Consider the following 25411-nt stretch of genomic DNA (forward strand, 5'->3'; position numbering starts at 1 on the left):
TCAGTACATCTGTACTCAGAGTGCATTATTCTCATTTTTCAGCTGAGAAATTCAAGCTGAGAGACCTTGCCCTGTTTTACACTGTGACTGTTGCAGGGCTTGTATTAATATCAGGGCTTCTTGGCTGACTTTTAATCCACTAGAAAACCGTGGCATTTCTTGGGAAGTTGCTCAGCATTCTGTGCTAAAACCACCCAGAGAGACAATGTCTGTCGTATATTAGTGTCTTAAAAAATACAAATTAAAGATGCATCTTTTGCCATTTGAAATGCTGTTATAAAAGAATAACATCAGTAGTGTTGCACACTAAATAGCAGTGATTCTACAATTATAACTCTGCAAATTATTCCATTAGAAATAATGTTCCCAGTTTCAGTTTGTTTGCAAGGGCTGAAAGAGAAACTTTGGCTTTGATACAGATAATGCTTATACTTAACTATTTCTGTCCCCACCTTCACTCTTCTTAATAAAAGGTAGCAGAATGTCTGTTTAAAGAGGCTTTTGCAAGTGGATATACGTAAATGACCAAAAATTGGAACTGTAAGTTTTGGATTGGTTTGGGGTGTGTGGGTTTTTTTGTTTTGTTTAATGAGCCTAGCAGGAAACAGTATAAAGTCTGGCAAAAATATTCCATTTGTAAGATTTATCTATTTAAATACTTATCCATTTAGGAGGAAATGTATCTAGCGTTAGCTGAACACCAGTCTGAAGAGTGAAGAAGCTGGGTAGGGTTTTCTCCTTTATTTCCCACACTTTGATATTGGATACATATGAGTACCTCATTCATCTTAAATTGGCATTTCATATGTATTTTTTTCAATTAATAACTCCTAACAAAATTTAATTTTTTCAAAAAATCAGTATTTTTCTGATTGGTAACTTAATAACTAAATGGCTTTCTATTATTAAAAGAATTCCCAAACTGTTCCTCTTTTCCTTACAATGCAGCCAGTTTTGGAAGTAGTTTTCAAATATACTTGAGAGATAAGCTACAAAACTATTTCTTGTGAGTAACTGTCCAGTAAGACAGATTTATTAGGTTCTTCTCGTGGCAATGAAAGAACATAATCCCTTTTTAAAGGTAGTTCAGAATCTTTTGGTTGTAGTTCTGAAAGAACAGGCCTTGTCCCTTTAAGTTATTTCCTTGTTGGAAGTTGGGCTTGAGACCTAAAGTTAAGTGAACTCAAGTCAACAGCTGAAGTGTAAGAGGTCTTCTTCCAGGAGGTGTCTGCACACCTAAGGAAGAAAAACCTTGGCAGAAGTGATGAAAATGTTTTCCAAAGGCAAACACACCATCACTGCTTTCCTCTAACGTGGTAAGTTCTTCGTACCGATGTAAACTCTTCAACAGGTTTCTTAATGCCTGCTGCTATGAATGCATATATAACCTTGTTAATTTTAGCAGTACGTTACCTAAGTAGGCCATGAGATACAAAAGAGATTATAACAAAAGTAAAATAAAATAGAGGATAAAAGTCAATGTGGTAGAATAAAAATACAATGCAAGTTTTTACATAAATGATGCCTACTTAGGTTTATCTAAACTTCCATGTAACTGCAGCAGAACTACTGTCTTCCAACTGACTTGGCAATTGCAGTCAGTCTGAAGGGCAGTTACATTTGGAGAGCATGTGTATGCATATAATATAAAGAGGTTAGTATGTGCATGGAAGTTAATTTGTGTATCAGTGCCTTGAAATTTAATAGTTCTGATGAGAATCAATCCTGCTGAACTCTAATCAACTTCTTGTTAAAACAAAATTTCCCCTCCTTCTTCAGGGTGAAAACCAAATGTGTTCACATTAGAATATGAGCTAATAAGTCTTCGAAGTAGGTTTGTATAGTTTGTTAAACGTACTTTTGTCAGCCAGCCAAAAGGATTATTCTAAACTTTAGTTCTGTACTAGGGAAGAATAGAAAAAGCCCCAGGCTCCAGCAAATTTTAGGTGAGAAATTAAATTTAAAAAAACAAAGCAAAGCAGAGAGGCAGATCTTTAAGATTCCCCTTTTTGGCATCAGAACTCAAAAAAATTCATTGTTGATCTGTAGTTTCTTTGGGCGAAGTGTTAGGTCTGTCAGGACAATGATGTTGTGACATCTAGCTTAGTTATGAAAACAGTATAGTAACTGCTAGCAACTTAGGTACTTGTCGAGTAACCCATGGTGAGTTTTTGTGGCTTGATTGGGTCTAAAGGAAAGTGAAGCCTACCACATTACAAAAAATGTTTTTGTAGTATTTGTTACACAAGAAACAATAGAAACTTACCATCTACAAAATGCAGGAAATGAAAAGGAGGATAATGCTACCAAATGTGTGTGCTAATGTATACAGAGCTGTATATAGTGCTGCTCAGGATTGTTTCCTCTTCCTCTGTCTACTCCACTACAAACCTAGGGAATTTACTATTTTTTTTCCTAGTTTATAAAACCCTGTGTTACTTGAGTAATGTATGGCTATCAGAAATATTGTTGTATTTTTCAATGTAGTTTAAGCAATTAGAATCTTAGAAGCGAATACGACATTGCCCAGTACGAACGATCACATTGAGGAAGATACAGGAGTACTGCCACAGACTTGGGATTCTACACCTAATCCTACCCGCTGATACTCGTCCTATAGTGGCTTATGCAATCACGCGCACTTTCAAACAGCCCCAGTGCCCACGCACGGAGTAGTGGTATTCTCACGCACACAGACATCCTCGTGTTTCCAGAATGAATTAGTTCTCAGTCAGTTCAGTCTGGTCAGAAGTGCACAGTAGATTTCACTGAATTGCTTGGATAAATGTGCTGGAGGCATCATGTTTCCAAATGCCCGTTGTCAGTGATGCAGCCTCCACAGAAAACTCCTCCATTTGTTGTACGTAATTCTTTGGGAGGGGAGAGTATGGGGGAAGTTACATTTTATGCTCCCCCTCTCTCCTCCCCCCGAAAACAGCTTAGCTTATACTGCATTCATGCGGATGTCTCCAAAAGGAATTTCTGTAGCTGTTTCTGGAGTAATGCTTTTCAGAATACGCTGTTGGAAAGAAATCAGTATTAGAAATCAATTAATTTTAGAGGTAATACATAACATGACAGCCATTTGGAAAGAGATTTATAATAAAAATATGACTTTAGTTTGAGTTACACCTCGAACTACGACACAGGGATGTTTTAGGCTTCTGTTATCTCAGCGCTATGGAGATGTAAGGTGCTATAGAAGTACACAGCATTATTTTTTAATTATTTGTAACATATAATTTGAATCAAAGTTTGACAGATGTCGTATTAATGCTTTAGGACTTTGCAGTTTACTTGGATGCTCTGAGCCAACCGAACATGTTCTTTTCTGAACTGGTATTTACGTGAACTTACAAGAAATCCCAAAAATGTCATCACAGGCTGCCACAGATTTATGGCAGAGAAATCTTATTAAGTGTGGGAGAGAAAAAGAGACTTGTTCTTACAGACATACCCAAGGGAACCAATCTTTCACTGCCTCATTCACATGATACTGTGTCTTGTGTGATTTCTAGGAAAAGCCTCCAGTTCACCAGAGCTTAAAAAAAAAATACTTGATTTAATATTTCATATGAATATGTCAACGGCCTCGGTAAGACCTGGGGAGACTTGTGAATCACTCAGAATGGGCAGAAGACAATTAGGTATCAGCGGGCTAGGAACAGAACAGCAATAATCTTTTAAGTCGCGGGGCATCAGACCCTAGAAAAATCTACACGTAATATTTCTAGGAATCATCTCCTTCCTAACAGTCAAAGAGAAGCAACAGAGCATCGTGGATACCTCCTTAAGTGTTCCTGGAGTGATGATCAATCGATAAACCATGTAGATTGGAATACAGATGATAGAAGAGGTTCCTATGCAATAACCCACTACTGTGGTCCAGTAGGGATAATTATAATCAAAAAGCCGTAGCTCAGGAGGATTGGACAGAAAGCTGCAAGTGACAAACTGAAAAAGAAAATAGCAAAATATGAATACACGTATTCTGATGGCACACACTTACTTTAGGGAACTCTGTGTCCCAGCATAGCATTGAACTAAAAAAAAAATGAGTAGGACTCAAGAAGGATTAAACATATGTCGACGCTGAAAAAATCGATTTAAAAAAAAAAAACGTAACCCAAAAAACCCCAAAACCACTTTTGGATATCCAGACTTTCCTTCAGGAAGTTTAAAAGAGCTCAGGAGCTTTAGAATGTAGCCCAACCAGTAACTGAAAGGAACTAGGTAAAAATTCTCATATGGATTGCTTATTCCATAAATACACATGGTGGTGTTTCTTGCTTAAGAAGCATTAGAGAGAAAATTCAGGACCGCACTTGTACATTTAAAGCATAAAAAGATGTTAGATGGACAAAATCAGATTGATTGGTACCAGTGTGCAGAATTTCCTCCAGTTACCCTTGTATTGAGTCTTATAACTTGATTGCAGCTAAAGCATCCCTTCCAGAAAGGCATCATCTTAATTTTAAGCCACCAGAAATGGGAAGTGTACAGTTTCCCTTAGCTACTTGTCCTGTATTTAATCATGATCAGCATCAATTCTGCTTTGTCTGAATTTAACTTGCAGCCACCATGTTGTTGTTTTATTGCTGTTCTTTATTGGGTTGTAGGCCCTTTTAATACTCTTTCAAATACTGTTAAAGTACTTAACTGTGGTAATCACATCAGCTTTCAGCTTTCTCTGTGATAAGCTATACAGATTCTATTTTTTTCACTGTTAGTTATTTTCTACAAATTTTATCTTTTCTGTGATATTTTTCCATAGCATTTTGGATCTTCAGTAGCTTTTACGAATGTTAATACTAGTTTGGATATAGTATTCTGTCATCAGCTCGATTAATGCTGTTAGATCATTTTCCTGTGCGTATCCTTCATGACTGAAACATTTCTTGTGAAACAACAAATACTTTTAGTTGAATACTACAGGAATAATATTTGTGACTATTGTTGGAACGATCTCTGACTCCGTTTTTTCCAGAGTATCACCAGAAGATCAGGATTACCAGAAAAATTTCCATACAGAAATAACATACTGCCTTCTGGGCTTTCCTTATTTTAGTTTAGTTTCCACAGAGAATACAAATAGCTCTGCCTAGTAACCACATCACCACAGCTGTATTCCTCTCTGTTTATTTTACTCTTTTAGGATCACAGAGAGGACAGTAGTATAAAAATTATTTGTGGTGTCACACTTATTTGTAGCTTTTTTCCCCTTTCTTTTCCTAGGAGTAATAAAATGAAAATGTGTTAATTGTGCATTGATCATTACAAGTGCTTTGAATTCACTCTGTAGGTCTTAAATCTACATTCTGTGCTTCATAAACTCCCATCTTGACCTGCTCTGCTCCCACTAAGGCTAGTAACAATAAAAGACGGCGTGAACTAATTTTGGATCAGGAAATGAACACTTTATGTTAAAATGTTATCAATAATACTGGCAAGTCAAATATTGGGACAGTATTTCAAATTCTGAATTACAGATTTATAAAGGTTGCAATTAACTGCTGTAAATTTTAAGTGGAGTATTCTAAAGTTGTCAGTCACTGTGTTGCTGAGACAGTGTATTTACTTATCTCGGTTTTCCTCGCCAGACAGTATGTTTCATTATCATCTTTTATTGCTTCATTTTGCTGAGGGAAATATAAAGCAACAAAGCAAAGTAACTTCGTTCAGCAGAGGGAAGGAGGAGAGTTATTCAGAACCCAGTCTTATTTATCTAGCTCATCCGCAAAAATCCTTAAAATAGTGATTTAGTAACAGGACCTGGCAGCATTGTATTGGATTTTTCACTAATTGAGCCTTTTTGGTTTAACAACAATTGTTACTAAAGAACTTCACAAGAAGATTCTGTAATTAAGCTTTTAGAAGTCTAAGTAGCTGTATTGTTCAATGGTAATTTTCTTGTGCTGGAAAGAAAAAGCTATAAAGAAAACTCACCAGAAGGAAGATGGGACTAATTGTTGCCCAGCAAACTCGCCAGTACCAGCCTGGGGTAAAGCCTAGCATTTCTTTCACATCGTTGCCAAACTGGGTGATGCCTGTGGAGACAAGTGGGAGGAGAGTGGTGACAGCAGATACAAGTTTTTCATAAGTAGATGCACAGCATTTTGTATGCACAGCAAATAAATTCAGAATCCATCATGAAAGACTGTTTTGTTCCTATAACTCCTAATTACATTAAAAAATCCTTAATTATTCTGACTTAACAGCTCTTGTTACTTTTAGATGTCACCGTACTTCTGTCAGAGAACAATTAATAATAATTCTCACGGATTTGGTAATCGGTGATTTTGTAAAAAGGTTTTGTAAACTTTTTCTGGAGACATTGGTGATCTTGTCTGCAGAAACAGAGGAAATGTTATGCTGCAGAAGGTCAGGAATTTGGGTTAGCATTGTTTGTCAACGTGGCAGGAGACGTACCGTAGAACCAGGCCACAGCAACTGCTTCCAGAAACACGACTGTTAGGACAGCTGGACCAGTGGCATATTCTTCAAACAGCTTTACCACATACGCGCCTCCCTAGAAAGGAGATCATATTATCAGGGAACCAAAGATCCAGTGACGGAAATCCTGTTGTTTATTATTGCCTTCGTCTGGACCAGAGCATTCACAGATGGGTAATTCAGTCAATCCTGTCGCTTTGTGGCTGTTCCTGCCAGTGAAATCCTTGAGCATGCTGCTGATCCACTCGCTCCCTGTGAACATACTTCACCAGTGGGGCTGCCATGCAGAAAAGCTAAAACTGAATCTGCTGGCAGTTCTAGCTGAATTTTAATGAACAAATGAGATTTGGGGGGGGTCAAGGGGATGGCTTTTTGCGTGCCTTCTGTGATGGCATCTTCTTTCTCCAACTTGAGTCATAGTTACCGAGCAGGAAATAAATAAAGCGTTACTTTGCTTTCTTTCTATTTGGGATCTAGAATCATGAAGGAGGAGGGAATTGTGTCTCGGAGAGGAACTAAGTCTCCTTTTACAGCAAATGCTTTAAATGAGAAGGAAGTTGCACATAAATAACCAAGTGGAGTGACGTGACAGGAAAGCCAAGTATTTTTTCCTTGTCCCTTATGATCATTACGCTCATTATTCAGAATGTTGCTTGTTGTGAAGATGAAATCCCACAAGCCCCACAGAGACTATTTGGCATGACTGATCACAATTTCAGGCCCTATTTGATGAGGAAGATCCAGGAAATTCATTGCTAGAAATTTTTGGAGAACAGCAACAGTCAATTACACCATTTTCTAGCAGATGATTTTTTGATCATTCTTTTTTTAATTCAAAATACATTTCAAACATTGCAAAAATTAAAATAAAAATTCATATTATTTTTAAACATGGAGCTATTGAGAACAAGAAGTAAACCACATACAAAATGTGGAAGGTTGTCTGCTTACTGATTCAGCAGTTGGAGCAGCGGCTGTGTCATTTATGATGTGTAGCACATCAGAGTTTTGCTGAATTGCAATAGGATCATTTTGCAACACATTTCCTAGTGAGAGATACTGTTCACATTCATTCCAAATATAGATTTCTAATGCATTTTCTAAGAAAACAGGCTGGAGATTTAATCGGATTTCTTGAAACTCTCTTCAAAAAATACTACCCTCTCCAAGATGTTGTTTGCAGGAAACTGCCAGTAAGGAAAGCTGAGGAGTGAGTAAAATACTTACAAATGTCAGGGTTGCTAATGACCCCAAAAAGCAGATGATGATCAGACCGAGGACAAACAATTCCCTGCGTTTGCTCCAGACATGCGGGAATTCATCCAGTACTCCAGTAATCACTCCCTCTAGTCCTGCAAACTGAAAAGCATGGAAAAATCACTGGAAAATAGAGGGCAGTTTTACCTGCTTTAAAGTATGTTTCAATGCTTAAAGGAGCTTTAAAGCATTGGAACACTGGTGCTTTATTCTGCCTGTAGAGTTGGTGTGACACTTGTTTAGACAGTCTTTCTTCAGAACTTTTAAACTCTTTAAGGTGGGGATTTAGTCTTCACGTATCTGTAGGAAGCGCCTATTATCCAGAGGAAGTACTCTATTACAAGTGATAGGATGCTGATAAGTGGTAGGTGGCTCAGTAGAACCAAGATTGTGAAATCAGCTGAGTTCAGCCTTCCTGGAAGGAGCTGATTCTCAATCTGTAAAAACAGGCTCACATGGCAAGTTTTTAGAACATCTCCCTTTTGCAGTGCTGTTGAGAAGGCCACCTTCACTTCCCACCTTTTAAATCCAATCAGTGTGAAAAAAATCCAGAATTTAATAATTGCTTTGTAAGTTTACAAGTACAAGAGAAAAGGAGCCTGGAAGGCTGCATTCAACCAGGAGTTTATGCATCAAGTGCTTTGGTTGTGTTTCCAGGTCTGTTACTAATTGTCACAGTATGACACTGACAAATAATCTAATTTTATTTAAGCCTATTTAGGTCAAAATTGGAGTAATAGTTGCTGTCTTACTGAAGGCACATGGAGATGCCAATCCTGCTTTAAACCCTTTAGTGACAGTGCAATATTTGTAATTCTGTTTCTTCTGATGTTGGCGGGGGTAAGGCCACATACCAAATATCTGAGAGGTCCGCTGTCTCACATACTTCTACTCACCGTGCTGTCCAATCCCAGCGTGAGTAACATCAGGAAAAAGATGATGGCAAAGAAAGTGGAAGCAGGCATGTTTGCAATGGCCTCAGCATACGTAATGAAGAGAAGGCTGGGTCCTGATATTAGAACAGAGAATTGGGGATAATTGTTAGCGCACTACTGCTGTGAGGAGGCCAGGCTGTTTCACTGTACCGTGTTGTCTTCCAGGGGAAAACTCCCCCCAGGCTATTTTGCAGCGTGCAGTTACCACCACATCTGTGAAGCTGCATGCAATATGACTTCTATATACTGTCTTTATGGAATAATTTTTTAGTTGTACTGTATAACAGTGCCCTTATCATAAAGAAAGTCAGTATCCTGAATTATACACTAAATATTTTGCATAATTTGGGCTGTTCTCAATCTAGAAGATAATATACAAATATATTGTATCTTAGAAGCAGTTTGAGATGTGTGTACAAAAAGTTAGCCTACCAGTATCTTTGGCAACCTCTGACACATCTTCATTCCTCATCTCAGCCATGTATCCCAGCACAGTGAAAATGACAAATCCAGACACAAAACTAGTCACGCAGTTCACGGTACTGGTAACCAGAGCATCCCTGCAACAGAAGACCTAACTCATATCAGGGAATCGGCATCTGCTAGAAAGGGTAGTTTACTACCAGATGGGGTGAGTTAATGATCTGGATAGACTCCTAGAAAAACTAGAGGAATACAGTGAAAAAAAGAAGCAGCAGATTTGAAAGAAAATAAAAAAAAAACCCCAATCATGACTACTTTTTCTTCTTCAAACAGACGCTGTAACATTAGTCTGACACCGGATTGAATGCTGGATGTATACTGGTGTTTTAAAAAAATAGGAATTATTATAGGAATATTAAAGAATTGAGAATTTTATTTTACAAGTTATAAATAGAATTTTTAAGATAACAAGGAAACAACTATAAATTGCCTTTCAGCTGAAGACTCTAAAGTCATTTCCTAACTGACTGCTGAGATTAAATAATTATAATGTGATTGTTTGGCAGGGGTTTAGTCCATTTTGTTGTGGCAGGTTTCTACATCTTAGACTCCTTGCTGTAATTGGTAGAGATTCTCTCTCTTTAGGGTAGGCACAAGAGAGAGGAAATGGTTTAGGTTGCAGGTTCTTTCAATAAGGACTTTTGTTCTGTTATGCTTCTGTCTGATTTGTATGTACACAGGTCTGACAATTCAGTGCCTTTCACCAGCACTGTGTTTCTTTTTCATAAATACCCCCAGTTACATTTTTTTAACTCAATTTTACTTATAGAATAAGGTAGAACTCACTGGTAGCAGTTGTTATGGAATTTGTTATAGCTGGCATAAGCCAATAGGACCCCAAAACCTGGACCAAGGGAGAAAAAAATCTGAGCTGCTGCATCCACCCAAACCTGAAAAATATTGAAGATCAAGAAAAAATGACATGAAACAGATTGAATGAGTTTGGCATATTCAGAATATGACTTAGGCCTACAAAACCGTGTTTCCCTAGTCTGCCTATATCCTAGTCCTGGTCTAACAAGCATTTTGTTAAGAGAGCGTGTTGAAAGATGAATATTTATTGTAGATCTGTGAGTGTTGTAAATATCCACTATAATTTTAGTGCCTATGCAGTGCTTATTGTGTCTCTTACACTGTTGTAAGTACTCACTGGCAGTTTCACTTCTGACAGCATCTTAGATTAATTCACAGTGATTTGCCTGTAATCAGTTTAACACAGGTTTTGCGATGCATAGAGAACTTTCTGTCCATGATTTTGCAGTGGGCTTGGCCCATCTTCCTCCAAACTGTGTGCTGTGGAATAGTCCTATGTTTGGCTGTGTGTCCTCCAGGCTAAGTAGTAGATGATCACTGCCCGGATTTTTCCTACATTTATGGAAATATATTTGACAGTGTGGATGCAGTTCTAGTCCTTAGGACTCAATTCAGCTTTGTTGTAGCCATGACAGATGCAAGTGTGATGATCTTGTTATGAAAAGCCTGTTGTACTTGAAAAGTGGCCACAGCCTTAATGAGTAGTGTTCCTAAAGTACAATATCAGTTCTCTTTCTGAAGGTGAAAGTCCTCATTCATTTATCCTCTTTTGATTGAAACATGGAGTTCATTACAACTCATTTCTAATATTCTCTTCCATCATGTGAGGCCATCCTGTATCATCCACAGACAGAGCTCTGTCATCGTCCAGCACACAGATTGCAATCTGCTGTCCTCACTTCAGATACATTCAATACAATATCAATGCCCTTTATTGCTTTTTCAGAAGATGTGGTCCCTTATTGGAGATGCTGCTTTATCAGAGCCTGGTGTCTTTTCATTTCCTCTTCATTCAAAACTCTCTGTATCAGCTGGGCAGCAGCAGACTTGCAAACATTAGAATTTTTATCTTTGTATTTGTAGTATTTATTGCTTTGGGGTTTTTCCATCACCTTCCTCACTAGACACTTTCATAGGCAGTGAAGTAAGTGCAGCCTTGAGCCTGATGGACTACTTGTCATCCACAGAATTCAAAGCTGAATCAGATACTGGAATGCCTGGGGTTTGTTGGTTAGCTCAGTCTTGTCCTCATTCCTCCTCTCTTTCCAAATCTTGGTGGTGTATGCAGGCCCAACTGATTTATTCCTTCTCCACATGCACTTGCATGCATTACCGAGTCTCATTGTAGTTGGTGGCTACAGAGAGTCTCCTTGGGCTTATCTGCCAAGGCTTGTCAGAGGATGGAGATGTGAAGTTTCAACTCTAGTAATCTGCACTATTTAAATATGTGCAACTGTGGACACCACTGGGCTGTGGAAAAGCCTGCCCAAGTGTGTAATGATCCCCTCACAGCCAAAAAACCTGCAGCTAGACCAGTTGTTAGGGCTTAGTAAACTTAGTTTGCTCAGCGTGACTGTCATAGGTACAGGATTTTGTTGCAGTGTAGCAGCAATCATAGCTTCTCACTCAATGTCAGGCTGTTCACCATTTTCCTGGTGAAAAATTGTTCGGTCACTTGTTTTCTTTCTAATCATATCACTAATTCTATTCAACCACTGTAAGGGAACTCTAATATTAGTTCAAGCTAAATTGATGTTGGACTCTAATCTTTTAAAAAATCTTTATAATTATGGAAAGAATAGTATGACTGTTAATCAAGAGCATGAAGTCAGGCTTTTAAGCCCATGCTAAGACATCTGTTTAATCATGCTCTATGCTGAAACTAGACATTGAAGTGTATACATGCTGATAGGCTAAAAGCAAATCTCTACCCTTTTATAATGTTTTTTACCTCAGTGGCCAGGAGTTTCTGCCAGTCAGGTTTCAGGTAGTAGAGGACACCTCTCCAAGCCCCAGGCAAAGTTGCACCTCTCACTAGCAGGATAAAGAGTATGATGTAAGGGAATGTGGCCGTCACCCACACCACCTGTGAGGGAAAACAGTGAGATAGCATTTGCCATGGGTAGAAAGTTAGCAGGTGATAATGAGTTATTCTTATTATACCTCTTAGCATTTATAACATCTTCATGTGAACTTCTCAGAAGGTCTGTAAACAGGCAGTTTGCACACCTATACCCATGCTTTTCTCTTGGCAGGGTTGTTCTTGTCCAGAGAACAGTGGCGTAACTTACTGTTGTTATATATTACTTGGATAACAGTAGCAGCCACTCTACAGTAAATGCTTCCCAAATACATGAGCCTATAATGCCTGTCATGAAGACAATCTGAGATAATTCTCTGTCAAGTTAATTGGCTCATTTAGAACTGCTGCTAGACTATACCAAGTTGATTTGTCTTGCTTTTGCATTCACCTTGCCAGATGTTTTGACCCCTTTCCAGATGCTGAAGTATACAATGGTGAAGATTAACAATAAACAGAGGGTCAATTGCCAGCTAATGCCCCCCAGGTCATCCAGCCCATTGGACCTGTGCACCTGTAGAACTTGGCGGCTGAAAGAGGAAAGAAAAACACAGTATAGGTATTTTTTTAACAAATGCTTATGTTAAGTGTGCTTTGAACAGTCCCATACTGTGGTCTGAGCTTTACAGGTAGTCCTGAGGCCTTGATAAGTAGCCTTCAGAGTCATGTAATTTTGGGGGTTTTTTTACTTATTTAAAAGTTTGATATTAATGGTACACTAGTGATGATAAATAAGTGATGACAGCTGACAGTGGTTGGGAACCTCTGATCTAAAATATAGAGTACCCTCCCATACACCCTAAGCTTACATACGCCTACAAGTATTCAGTTATTTGAATAGTGCAGAAAAGGGTACCATTAATAAACAGCCCTGTTCCCCCTCCAAAGAAAAGCTTGCTACATGTTCCACCGTTCTGTCTAATATTACTGTCCTCACTTACATGCACTTACGTATAAAATTCTTCTGCGGGAGAGATGGAGTGCAGGGACCAGCTGACATTGTCTTTGCTGAAGTAGTTAGTGCAGTTGCCTGTGTTCCAAGCGTTTGTGCAGCTAGTCCATGGCAGCTCCGCCGTGAAGGAGGATACGAGGTAGTAAAAGGCCCAAGCCATAATGGTGTTGTAGTAGGAGGCTACGTAAAGATCTATTATACAGATGGCAAAGCCAATTCCTAGTAAGGCAGGAAATAATTACATGAAGTGAGTGTAAGTTTTAGGCAAAAAAAAAAAAGAAATTGGTTATCACATCAACTACAATTAGTCTAAGGCAGCTCTGCAGGAGGTACACATACCCTCTCAAGTGTTTACAACACTGGAATTTCCTGTGGCTTTGGAAACACTCAGGCTCTGATTCCAAAAAAGCATCCTTAATCAAGACAGAACATGCTTATATAGTTTTTTTCATCTGTTCCTAAATTCCTGGAATTTAGAAACAGGCATCTTGCACTCTCAGTAAATAAAAAAGACAAGACCAGAGCTGTAACACTGGGACCAAGAGTAAACGAGCATACAGAACAGGTCCTTTTACTCTAGAAGACTCTGTGGTAGGATAGCAATTGACAGACAAGGCTGAAGATGGGGAATCATTTCTTTGTAATATCTTTGTAATAGAAATAGTAGATCCTTATTCTTTCCTGGTTTTAATTTTGCCTTGGATTCAGTAATTTTGCACTTACTGTATTAATTACGTTTTTTGGGGGTTTTTTTTGTATTTTCAGGCTTGGGTCAGAGAAAGTGGCCTGGCCTCTATCTAATCAGTTTGAGAGTTGCACGTCGTACGTGTATACGAGAGTACACACACACATCTGCAGGTGTACATGAAGTTTTATGAAAGCTTTCTTTGTAAAGCCAAAATCATGTGTAGAACAAGCCTTACTTTGTGTCGCGGTTTAGCCCCATACTAGCTACTATGAAGAAAATTAACTCTACCCCAGCCAAAACCAGCACACTTTGTTTTATGAGATTTTCATATTTTTTCCAGAAATTTCACCTTTATAGGAAAATCTTCCAGTTATTCAGAAAGTTCCTAGTAATTTTCCATTTCCCTTCTTTACCTTTGAAGATAGGACATATTTTTCTCCAAATTGAAATACACCCATTCCTGTGGTACTGTCCTAGTGCTAGTTCCATATAGAAGAGAGGAATCCCTCCAAAGATGGCCATAATTGTGTAAGGAATGAGGAAGGCTCCTGCAAGAAAGCAAGCAGATGATTGTAACTCTTCATAGGACTTCTCTTCCAACAGTACCAGCACTCCACAAACAACAGTTCCTTTTATCCCACGGGGAAAATGCATATCCCCTCCCTAGCCAGTGTGCCACTCTGAATTACCATGGGATTTCTCGTAAGAGTAACTACTTAGCAGTGTGAATAAGAAGCAACACTCAGGCCAAACTTCTCACATTTCTGTAACAAGTATACATAGGATTCACCAAGACTGTACTGGCTACAATGGATAAAATTGTGAGATGGGCTACAGATAAAATAATTAATTTCTTCAGTAAAATGCCATTGTTACGTTACATCAGGGAGACAAAAGTCCTTTCCAAGATCTCCTTGATTAGGTTAAAATACTCCTTAGGACAGGGATTGAGTCTTTTCTCTTGGAAGGTGGTTCTGCACCTAACTGGCTCTCAGCTTCTAGTTGTACTGATTTTTTAGATCTTGCTAAATAGCTTTTCTTCCATCTTAATGTGTCTAGTTATCCTATCCCAGTATTGAGGTTTTCCAGTCTGCTTGAAAAGTAAGTAATTTCCCCTCGGTCATTTGTTATATATGATACTAAATCATCCATTTATAAGCAAGGAAGTTCAGCATTAAGGAACAGCATTCAGAACTAGTCACTGACCTCCTCCGTTTTGATAGCATATATAAGGAAATCTCCACACATTTCCCAGATCCACTGCATATCCAATGACAGAGAGTAGAAAGTCAATTTTTTTACTCCAGGTCTCTCTGTCTTCTAGCTCCATCAGTTGCTGCTGGCCTTCTGCTCCGCAGGTGGTAGAAGTGGTGGTTGTAGTGGTGGTTGTGGCTGCTGGGGCAGTGCACTGGGCATCTTCCACCTCTCCCATTCCATTGCAGGGAACAGAGCTCTGAACCCCTGAATAACCATTTGAGATCTGAGCTGCCTCCCCTTTATCTCCCTGGCTGGGATGGACTTTATTGCCATCCTCCACTAGCCGTAGGGCAGATTTAGGGTTCCTGACCAGAAGTCCGTTCTCTTTACAATCTTCTCCTTCGTTACAGTCTGAGACATCTGTCTTGGAAGTCAGCGGCTCAGTCTCATTGCTTGTTGCCTTTTTCTCCATTTTTTCTGAGATTTGTTCTGATCACTTGCAGACGGACAGCAGCACAGAGTCCCCTTGTGGCTTGTCTTCCCACGCTTTTGTTCCCAGCACTTTTAGAATTCCTCTTCCATATTTAAATCCATCAGATTGAAGGCACAAACACCATCTAAGAAATGAAAAATAGTTAAAAATCCATTACAGGGCTTACTGATGCTGGCAACTTTCAAGTTACAACTGACACATTCTGTGATTAAAATACTTTCGGAAGTAATTCACCACCACAGCATACAATGTGAATCATTTAGCAGATAATCCACTCAGGATTTTGTACAGAGAAAGGAAGGAAGCAATCATCCTCTTCTACAGCAGAAGTTGGTGTACCTGGCTTGTAACCTCTCAGGCAGATTTGCTGGACTTTGTGCGTTGTTGGACAACTCACAGGCAGTCACAGTCCTGCTGTTTTCTGGTACCACGTTCTCCCTCTGAACACTGGTTTCACACCCAGGGAGGTTGTGGGACTCCCAGTTTGCAAAAATGAAAGCAGAGTTTAGTGTGGCTTGTATTTTCATTTTCGTAAGTTCATCCTGTGACTTCTACTGGCAATTTCTAGATTCACCCAGTATGAAGGGAAAAGAATTAAACAAATATGAGATAACAATGGATATACAAATTACATTTCATGACCACCTTTCTTCAGAAATCCCAGTGTCTGCTATGTTTAGCAGCAGACCTAGAAGGCTTAAACGAGAGTTTAGAAAAGTATTTAAATCTCAGTGGTTTTGCATCAACTAACTTTAGAGGCTCAGTCAACACTAATAACAAGGAAAAAAAAGATCAGGAAACTTGAATTCGATTGTTTTGAGTAAGAACTAACATGTGAATCTAAAGGACAAAACTTGTCCCCAGTTTTATTTAACTCCTTGGGGAGATAAAGGCATCTTTCGTTCTGTTTGGATCTGCTAACACTGTGGTTCCAGCCCCAGGAAGGGTAGTGGGCACTACTCCTGCGCTAGTGTCCACCGCCAGCAAAAAAACAGGCACTGGGAGAATCCCTGGTTTTACCTGCCCTCTTCATATGTGCTAGAAACATAATCCAGGGGAAAGAAACGATCCCGAAATAAAGAAAAAGTATAAAACAATTAACTTTTCCTTCAGAACAGAAAGAACGGAAAAAGAATTGTGATTCAGTGGGTCATGTCTTGTTTTCTGCTCATTTGTTCAGGTAACGTAAATGCCCAGCTGCCTTTACTCAACAAAATCTTGAAATAGGAGCTGATCCTCTGTGCTGTAAATTCCCTGGGGTAGTAACCTTGCTTTATAGATAGCAAAGTGTTACACAAGCTACACGATGCCACCACAGATTAAATTATTATAATTGCATCTAATTTTTCCTTTTCAAAGCATTTTACCACAGTAAATATCATTGTCACATCCTCACAGAAGAATAAGCATTATTTTACTTCTAACTGTTGGAAAAACTAAAGCAGAGAGGGGATATTATTTGCTCATTGCTAGAATTTGCTCATTGCCAGAGCTATTAAACCTCAATTTTTTCCCAGCTTTCAGCCTTGTGCAAAGCCAGTTTGTTAAACCTCTTCCTAAACATTTATCAGTGCAAGCAGAAAGAGAAGGAAAGTTATCGAGCTGCAGAGCAAACAGGAGGATGTTCTCGAGATAAAAGTCACTTGAAGGTGTTGTTTATAACTTTCAGAAATCTCTAGTTCTTCAGGCTTACATTCTGTCTTTACCCAGATAATGTTCTTTTCATCATATAGCAAGCAGTGCATCATTAATGCTGAATTCTTACAAGAGCAGTACTTTGCTACCACTAGTTAATCATCCACAAAGACTGAAACATCTTCAGAGTTCCAGAGAAAAATATTATGGCAAAGAACAGGAGTTTCTGTTTTACCTGCAAGACTATAAAACCTGAATGTCTTTGGAGTCCAAAACCTTCCACATGTCCCAAAAGAGCTTATGTAGATGAAAACAGTCCTACCACCACTGGTGGCAACGTAAAAATCCTAGAAAAGGCCCCAGCCAATCCTCCCCTTGTATAGAGCATGTTAAATAGAAGGTAGGAATGTAGAAAAGTAACCTGAGCCCTTCTGGACTTTACACCTCTTACTCATAAATGGGAAAGCAGTAAAGGATGTTGATTTAGCTGCATTATCTCATGAGACTGAATTTTCCATACCTGAGACTTCAACTCTTACTGTATTTGTGAAACACCTTATTTCTGCACATAGATACTTCTTGGCACTTTCTTTGCTGAGGGGAGGTCGTTGAATGTATTGTTGATTTCCCGGATCTGTGACAATCAAGATAGTTGTCTTATCCAGATCTAAGCTCCTTCTGGTCTTCTGCAGACCACAGGGAAGAAACATCACATTACTTGAAATATTTTTGTAGAATTTTCAATAGTTTGAGACTCAGATATGCAAAATGATCTGTGAACTTTCAGGGGCTTCAGCTGGAATTTGAACTATTCCCTTCTGAAAGAGAATTACAGCTTGTTAGCTACCCTGGGAAATCTCTGGAGTGACGGACTCTACAGCTATGCAGTGGTATTGACAGTGGCATAGTTGGCACATGAAAACAGAACAGTTACAGAATCAGAAGATTTCATTATGCTGTAAAAAACTGGGAGAATGTGCTTTTTCCCCCTTCTTGTTAAAATTCAAGAAAAAAAATATCTGAAGGAATTGTAACCACTACAAACAGTGTAAAGAGCTGCAGGACTAGAGCTCTTGGGGTTGAGAAGTATGCTAGGACCACTAGGGAAGATATCCAGGGGAAAATTACACTGATAGCGAAGGATTTTGCCCACCTCAGCCTCCACTTCATCTCTGTGCAGTGATCTCTCAGTAATTACAGGTGCTAGAATGACGATAGTGAATGATAGAAGAAATGGCAGTTTATTACCTATTTTCAATCTGAGCTGTTGCAAAGGTTGCTTTTACATAAATACACATTGGCTTCTTATCACCAACATAATTAGCTACAGAAGAAAAAGGAGGAAAAAAAAGAAAGATAGGTGTGCCTTCATTTCGTTTTGATCTGTATTTTGTAGACATGACTTTGCTCCTTTGAGAGGCCCTAAGCATCTGCGCCTTTTCTCTCTCCAGTAGTTCTGAAGAGAGATTATTCTAAAGGGCGGTTTTCATCTCCGTAATGCTGTGCTGTCCCGGAGCACGTGAAAGGTGCCGTGCTGCCAGGCCTGTAAATTGCACTTTTCCTTACGCCAAGAGTGACTAAAGAGGAGTGACCCTCAGCTCTGCTCTGGAGAAGGACCCTGTAACAAGCAGTGTGTCCTCCACAACTATTCCCTGCTTTGCTTGTTTGTTGAAAACACTAGGATGGATAATTGAAGACATGTGTTTCTTTGAGCTTGGCTGAAGCCACCAACGCAGTTCACATAAGCCAAATATTAATTAAATTGTAATTTTTGGTTACTCCCACACAGAGCTAAACTTGAACCAGCACTCTAGATGTAAAAGCCCTGTATGTCCCTTGATGCACAAAACCAACTCCTTTGCCTCTATCAAAGCAATCCTCAAGGAGCATCCCTGTCCTTGGGGTCCGGTTCCTTCCCGAGCAGGGAGCTGCACAGCTGATGTATCATCGCCTTGTTCATTTCTTGAGGCACGCAGTGACCTCTCGTGGCAGTGTGGGAATCCCTTTCCTTTAATGCTCTGCCATGTAGTAAAACAAATTTTTCCAGCACTTGAAAACAAAATTATTTTCCTGTTCCCTGTATTTTTTTAAAGGAGAAAATTGACTTTTAATGTGTCTAGGAGATTAAAACAACTAGGTTGAGGTGCAGCAAATACCAGATGCTTCAAGGGAGGCAAATCTTAATGCCTCAAGTCACCTGGAGAATACTTTATTTGAGGACTTCCTGACTTCCTCAGCACAAGGGCTTGTTCAGCCTCGCTGTGTGTGACTACAGAAGTCATTACTTGCCTCCAAATGATCAAATACATTCTAACTCGCACAGTTGCAAAATTTGCATATATTTCACTTCATACAAATTATGTTCTGTTTTCATGCGCTAATTTTATAAACCAATGCTTGCTGGAGTACCAGCTGCTCACTGGGTTACAGCGGCATTCCTGTAGCAAAACTCACATTACCACTATCACTCACACTGCTCCTCCATCTGCCTTACTTCTGTCCATTTACATGCCAGCATTTGCACAGAATTAAAGTACTTTGAATTCTAAGACAAAGTTAGCCTACAGTGTTGGCAAGCAGAATCAAACATTAAGATGATTTCTGTTAACTTGACCTACATCTCACTTTTATCACAAAGTATTTAAGATTGTTAAAATGATGTAGCTGCTTGACTGCATATTACACCTTGCAATAAAGATGCAGTTCACACAGGCAGTTGTATGTAAATGGAAAGAGTCCAAAGAAATTATTTTTATCTAGAAAATCAAGCAAGAAGTTTGTATGACAAGATAGAAATCACGTATCCCACACAGGAAAAGGCTGTATTGTTTATCTGTAGGTACTGTTCTCACCTCTGAGCCACAATATCAACCATGACCCTCTGACAGCCACGTACCTGGGTCATTCCAGGTGCTGGACTCTGATAAATATAGCAGTAAACATTCCTGGTCTTCCCCCACATCTCCTCACACAGTCCTAGTCTGTCTTTTTGCACAGCAGGGGAGGTACGTGACCTGGATGACAGTGAGAACCTCGTAAAGATTATTCCTTTTGACAGGCTTTTGTGGGCTAGTGCGTTCCTGTTTTGCTGCATGTGTGGTGTGAAGGAGTATAGAGGCTTCATATTTTTCCTCTGATTTTGCACAGGCCAGGAGTAACCCTTTAATCAAAGTTACCACGGGATAGCTCAGATCCTCCCATACTGTGAGGAGTTGTTAGAAAATAAAAATTTCAGCCGATTAAATCTTGAGACTAGATTGCACTAGATTATGATGAGTGTTACCTGCTGTTTGTCACACGAGTCATATTTAGAGTTCATAACGCAAAAAATTAATGCCTTTTGCTTTTGACTGTGTTCACATATACTGATATCATTAAAAAATGAGTACCTAGAATATCCTTTTCTATTAGCTTGTTTCCATTGGCGAGCTGATAGCAAGTGGGACAGACTGTATTTCAGATTTCAAAAACTGATATTCATAAATACATAGTAAGAAGATACAGAGTCCCAGCTTTGGTAGGGCTGCTGGTAACCACGGAATCAGAAGTATTAGGTACAAAGCAGATATCAGCTGATATCTAGACCACCCCTCAACAACTGAAAATTTATTTCTTCAGCATTTTTGTTAGCTATGCTTCTCTAGTCTAGTCTAAGAGAATCAAAACTGACTTTTGATAAAGAGTGATCAAAACCCACTGTAATTAATGGGTCCAGTGAATTATTTCCATACATAGCAGGTCTGATCCCAGTGCCAGTGATTTTAAATGTAACTGGATGGGGTACTTCTGCACATCACTGTAATATGTGAGTATTTTATAAGAAACTTGCAGTATGTAGATGACAAAATGGATCCTGTATATGAATATTTGCAGTTCTGCAAGGGCTTGCTCACATTCTTACTAAAACAGAGTAGAACTGTACTCAACAAGTAGTCCCACTGAGACAATGGCCCTTCTGGGAGAATAAAAGGCTGCTTACCAAAGTAAGAATGGCGTAAGTAGTGAGCTCTCTCCAGTTAACTCGTGTATTCCCAGATAAGGCTAAATATAGGTAAGATGTGAAAATAGTGCTTCTGAAAGCAATAGTATTGGGGGAATATAAACCTGTACTGTGAGTTTTATGTCATAATCTTGTCCATGTTTCAGTCTGAAATTAAAAAGTCAGCAGGAAAGAGAGATTTTACTTTTAAAAATTTTGTGAGAAGACAGACACTGTATTGTAGTGGGAATGCCGCCAAATTGATGACAGTCATTTAAAGAACAGAGGTATGGGGGAAGAAAATGCATTTTATGGCTCAAAAGTGTCCATATGTAGTGCAAGGAAACAGATAAGCTTAGAGGGAATGATATTCCTTTTGTATTCTTCCTCAAATTATTTATATAAACTTGAAGGAAGAGTCATAACACAGCAAATACCACCAAATAAAGAGAGCACTGTTCCTTAATATAACTCTGCCCAGGCAAATTAATGGGCATGGTGTTTCAAGTAAAAGACCTGTTTGCAGACTCAAGCTGAAGACTGGCTGCCCATATATGCCAGCACACATATATTTATGTTTGTAATGTTTTTACCTAAAGAAAGTAAAGAAACAGTCACCATTGTTTCCAGATGATGTTTCTTTGAAGGAGACTTGTTAACGGCTATCTCCAAATTACAGCCCCTTTATTCAGGCTCCAAGTTCTACTTAAGTTCTTTATGAAACACTTATCCTATAGATGGGCTTCATTATGTTGTATAGGTGCTGTAAGATACATTGATCTGGCAATGATCAACAGAGCTGCAAATACACAGTTTTGCAAAAGAGTTAAAACATTAGCATCAGAAAGGACACCAGGATAAACTCGGTGGTTTATATTTCCATGGAGGAAAGCAGGAAAGAGCTTAAATACACTGCACATTTCCATGTGTGGGAATAATTTAGGGGTTTTACTAATTCCAGTTTTGGGGCAGTTTTTTTAAATTTATATAACCATTTGAAATTCATCACACCGTGTCCAATTAGAAAATGGACACACAACAGTCATTTGCTATATGCCAAGTTTACAAAGTACTCTCCAAGAAAATTATGGTCAATTCACTCATCAAAAGCACCAGAAGATGAAGCCTAAGTGTATGAGACCTTCCCTGGTAAAATGCCTGACAGCTAACAACCCACATGAAAAAAATTCCACAACGTTTCCAAGAATCCAAATCCATTAGATGCACAATCCTTTTCTCCCTAGGCTTTCTTAACACATCAAAACATGTTTTCCATGACTATTTATATATTCAGTTACATTGCATTCCTCACTTAAACTTCTGTATTACTTAGGAAACTGACCCAGCAAGCCAGTTGATTTCAGCAGTAAACATGATTGACTACATATATAACATACTCTTCAGATTTATTACTTATAATAAATGTGTCCCATTGAGTTAGATAATTTACTGTGCTGGAACAGTTTACCTTTTAAAATCTAACTTAATATGGTTAATAAAGCTTACTTTACCTTTTTAAAATAAATAACAGTTTGCATTGATTTTTTTTTTTTGCTTGAGATTCTACTTCTTTCCTGTATTTTTCCTTATAGTTTAATGCTTTTTTGTAAATTTTAAATAAACTTTACATTCATAATGCAATTATGTGGACTGCCAAAACTCTAATTTTAGATTGTCATAACATGTTCTGCTACAGGCATTCAATTCCCAACATTCATAACTGCTGGACAAGTGCCTGAACAAGATGGAGTAGAGCATGTAACATCAGAAAAGCAAGAAAAAGCATAAAAAGTTTAAAAAAAATCAAAGCAAACATTCAGCAAAAATCAATGTATCTTTTTCCCCCACAGCTGTGTTAGATGTACATTTTCCTAGTGTTTTAGAAATTACTCTAAGACCTTAACAGTTAATTTAAAATGAAACAAAATATATTATACATATTTTAGACTGTCATTAGTGTTTCAGATTTTATAACCAAAGTTGAAAGAGGCAATGAGGAGTGGAAGTTAATGAAGCTCAGAAGGTAGGCTCTGAAGACAGCCATCTAGCAGTCTGTCTAAATTTCATAGAGTACTTTAGATATCAGTGTGTTAAAAACAAAATTATAAAGTACCTGTCTTTCAGATGGGTTTGAAGCGCTTTCCTTGGAGTTATCCAAGCTTGAGTAACCTTCACCCACATTTACTTCAGAGTCTCGGGAACTCAGCCTGTGGGCAACTCAGCATCTTGGTGAGGTTTTTGTACACCAATCCCCCTCACATGGTCTGATTTCCAGATAATCTGCTGCCAAAGAGCTCTTTAAGAATTTTTGCGTCACTTTAGTCAAATAAACTTTATGTTTCACCAGGGCTGCAGCTCAGTTTTCCTCCTAGAGGTGGGTGGCTACATTTGTCTCTTCTGATCAGTTCAGAAGAGCAGGATCCAATGAAGGCAGAGTGAGAAAGAGGGAAGCTTTTCTGGTAAGGGACAGTTTTGCTGGCCGTTATTACAGCTGTAAATAACAGGATGGTGATGATGATGGAGACTACAAACAGGACGGAAGTTTTGAGGGAGTCAGTAAATTACAAGTTTGCAGATGGGTCTGTAGATTACAGAAAGATAGGAAGGACTGAGATATTATCACAATAAAAGAGCTTGGAAAGAATAATTTCTATTGCTGAATATTTACGTTATTTTAATAAAGAAATAAGGTTTACTTTTGTTTTAAAGCATTAAGCAAAAATTCTTTAAAAGCGTTTTGCTGCTTCAGTAAGCTCAACAAGTAATTTCCTTTCTTCCTATTACTCCTCAAAATATCTCACTCAACCTCTGACACATGCTTCTCCTCCAGCTTTTTTCATCCAGGATTTCTTCATTCCTAGACTTTACAATTTGTTTATAGAAAGTCATAAATCACAGGTCAATGAAATAGTGCCATAGTTTAGGTGGTGGATTGGGGAGGGGGGGGGGGGGGGAGTGGAAAACCAGAATGGGGACAAATAAGAATAGCTAATTGCTAGAGCAACAGCGGTTTTGCTGTAAGTGATTGCCAGTTTTCAGAGACTTGTCCCAAACAATTGAAAAGAAAACAAACTCTGAAAACTGAAAAGCATAGGGATATAATTAGAACTTTCCTTTTTCTGTCTTCTGGTCCCTTAATGAGAGCAGCAGTCAGCCAGCAGCGTGTCATTTGCACCATCTGAAGGATAGCTCAGGTATTGCAATTGCAAACATTAAGGAGACTTGTATTAAAATAATTTTTGCTTTCCCATTAATTCTTGTGGGCAGTATATTAAAAATGTTTTGTCAAATTAAGCTTGTTGCCTCCAGTTGTATTAGAGATTCATTGTTCTTTTAGTGAAAATAGCAATATCTAACTCGTCTTCTCTCTGCCGTGCTGAATTCCCCCCCGTACTCTTCTTTCCAAAGTAAATAGTTTTGGTCACGTTAATCTCTGCTTAGCTGCGGACAGGAAAAAAACCCACAAGTTAGTGTCCTTGCATATTACAATCATTCACAGCCTTCCCCCTGTTTTGTCCTATTCTGAAGGGTTTGCAAGGACAGATCCTATCGTGCCTCGCTCACTAAACCTTTACGAAGGTCAAAGTACAATGTAAGTATCCATCTGCAGATCAGACGCCGTGCTTTGGATAGCAGGCTTTTTCTTTCTTGGGAGGTGGGAGGACAGATGGTACGAGGAGTTTGTGCCTTCCCTTTCGTACAGATTTCCAGCTCACCACTGCTGGGAGACTGGAATGGATTTTCCAAACGCACTTTTTCTACCCTCTTACAAGAAATAAATACTCTCTACTTTGGGCTTCGGGTCCCTCTGCTCTTTACATAATTATGGGTTTTTTTTAAAGTTTTAGAGGCATCATGACCTTTGTCTGAAGTTTTTCTTCCATCTTAGTCTCTGCTTAGAGTAGGTTCTTTTAACAAGTTCTGAAACACTATTGCATACCATTCATCTTGGTCAACGCTTGCAGTTAAATTGCTTTCATCTGCTCACATCAGTGGCACCCAGCGTCAGTATTTAGTTATTTTTGTAGGGCATACAAAACTGCAATGTGAAAAACAGCATATTAAGAACACAAAACCACCTTTCATGACTTATCCTGGCCTTTTTGTTCAGTTGATTTTTTTTTTTTTAATTAATGTCTTCTGCAGCAGCATGGTTTGGGTTTGTTTTTTTTTTTAATTTCTTGCCAAACAGTCTGGAGCCTTTGGGGCATAATATAAATAACAGACTTGAGATTTCAGGCAGACCCCTCAACTTTATGACACTTATTTACACCATATGTGAAAAACTTTCAGGTCCTGTGTAGAGCCAGTTCCAGAATTTCATGAAATCTTCTGTGCATTGGTGGGCAAAATCCTAATGATTTAGGGAAGTATGCAAAAACAAGAGGAAGAAAAGGGACTTTACACAAGACGTAACTTCAAACACTTCCACAGTTCTCCACAGAT

General features: G+C 38.7%; 1 protein-coding gene across 1 annotated transcript; it reads right to left on the bottom strand.

Moving 5' to 3' along the window:
- Positions 1 to 2917: 2917 nt before the first annotated feature.
- On the bottom strand, positions 2918 to 15330 carry SLC6A4 (solute carrier family 6 member 4). Its single transcript, XM_050908885.1, has 13 exons — positions 14868 to 15330; positions 14075 to 14209; positions 12973 to 13192; positions 12413 to 12551; positions 11893 to 12027; positions 9915 to 10018; positions 9078 to 9205; positions 8607 to 8719; positions 7681 to 7812; positions 6430 to 6529; positions 5947 to 6047; positions 3787 to 3954; positions 2918 to 3019 (listed from the first exon to the last, which is right to left on the bottom strand). The coding sequence occupies exons 1-13, from the start codon at positions 15328 to 15330 to the stop codon at positions 2945 to 2947; spliced, it is 2013 nt and encodes a 670-aa protein (XP_050764842.1). The 3' UTR covers positions 2918 to 2944.
- Between the last annotated feature and the right edge of the window lie 10081 nt (positions 15331 to 25411).

This window comes from Gymnogyps californianus, chromosome 20, assembly GCF_018139145.2.
Source record: "Gymnogyps californianus isolate 813 chromosome 20, ASM1813914v2, whole genome shotgun sequence".
NCBI lineage: Eukaryota > Metazoa > Chordata > Aves > Accipitriformes > Cathartidae > Gymnogyps > Gymnogyps californianus.

Excerpts from the sequence above, each read along its gene's own strand:
- SLC6A4 (XM_050908885.1), bottom strand. The coding sequence starts at position 15,330 with ATGGAGAAAAAGGCAACAAGCAATGAGACTGAGCCGCTGACTTCCAAG. Across the intron at positions 9,206-9,914 it reads TTCCATAACAACTGCTACCA|GGATGCTCTGGTTACCAGTA; the intron begins GTGAGTTCTACC and ends CTTCTGTTGCAG. Across the intron at positions 7,813-8,606 it reads CGCTGGGATTGGACAGCACG|TTTGCAGGACTAGAGGGAGT; the intron begins GTGAGTAGAAGT and ends CATGCTTTTCAG.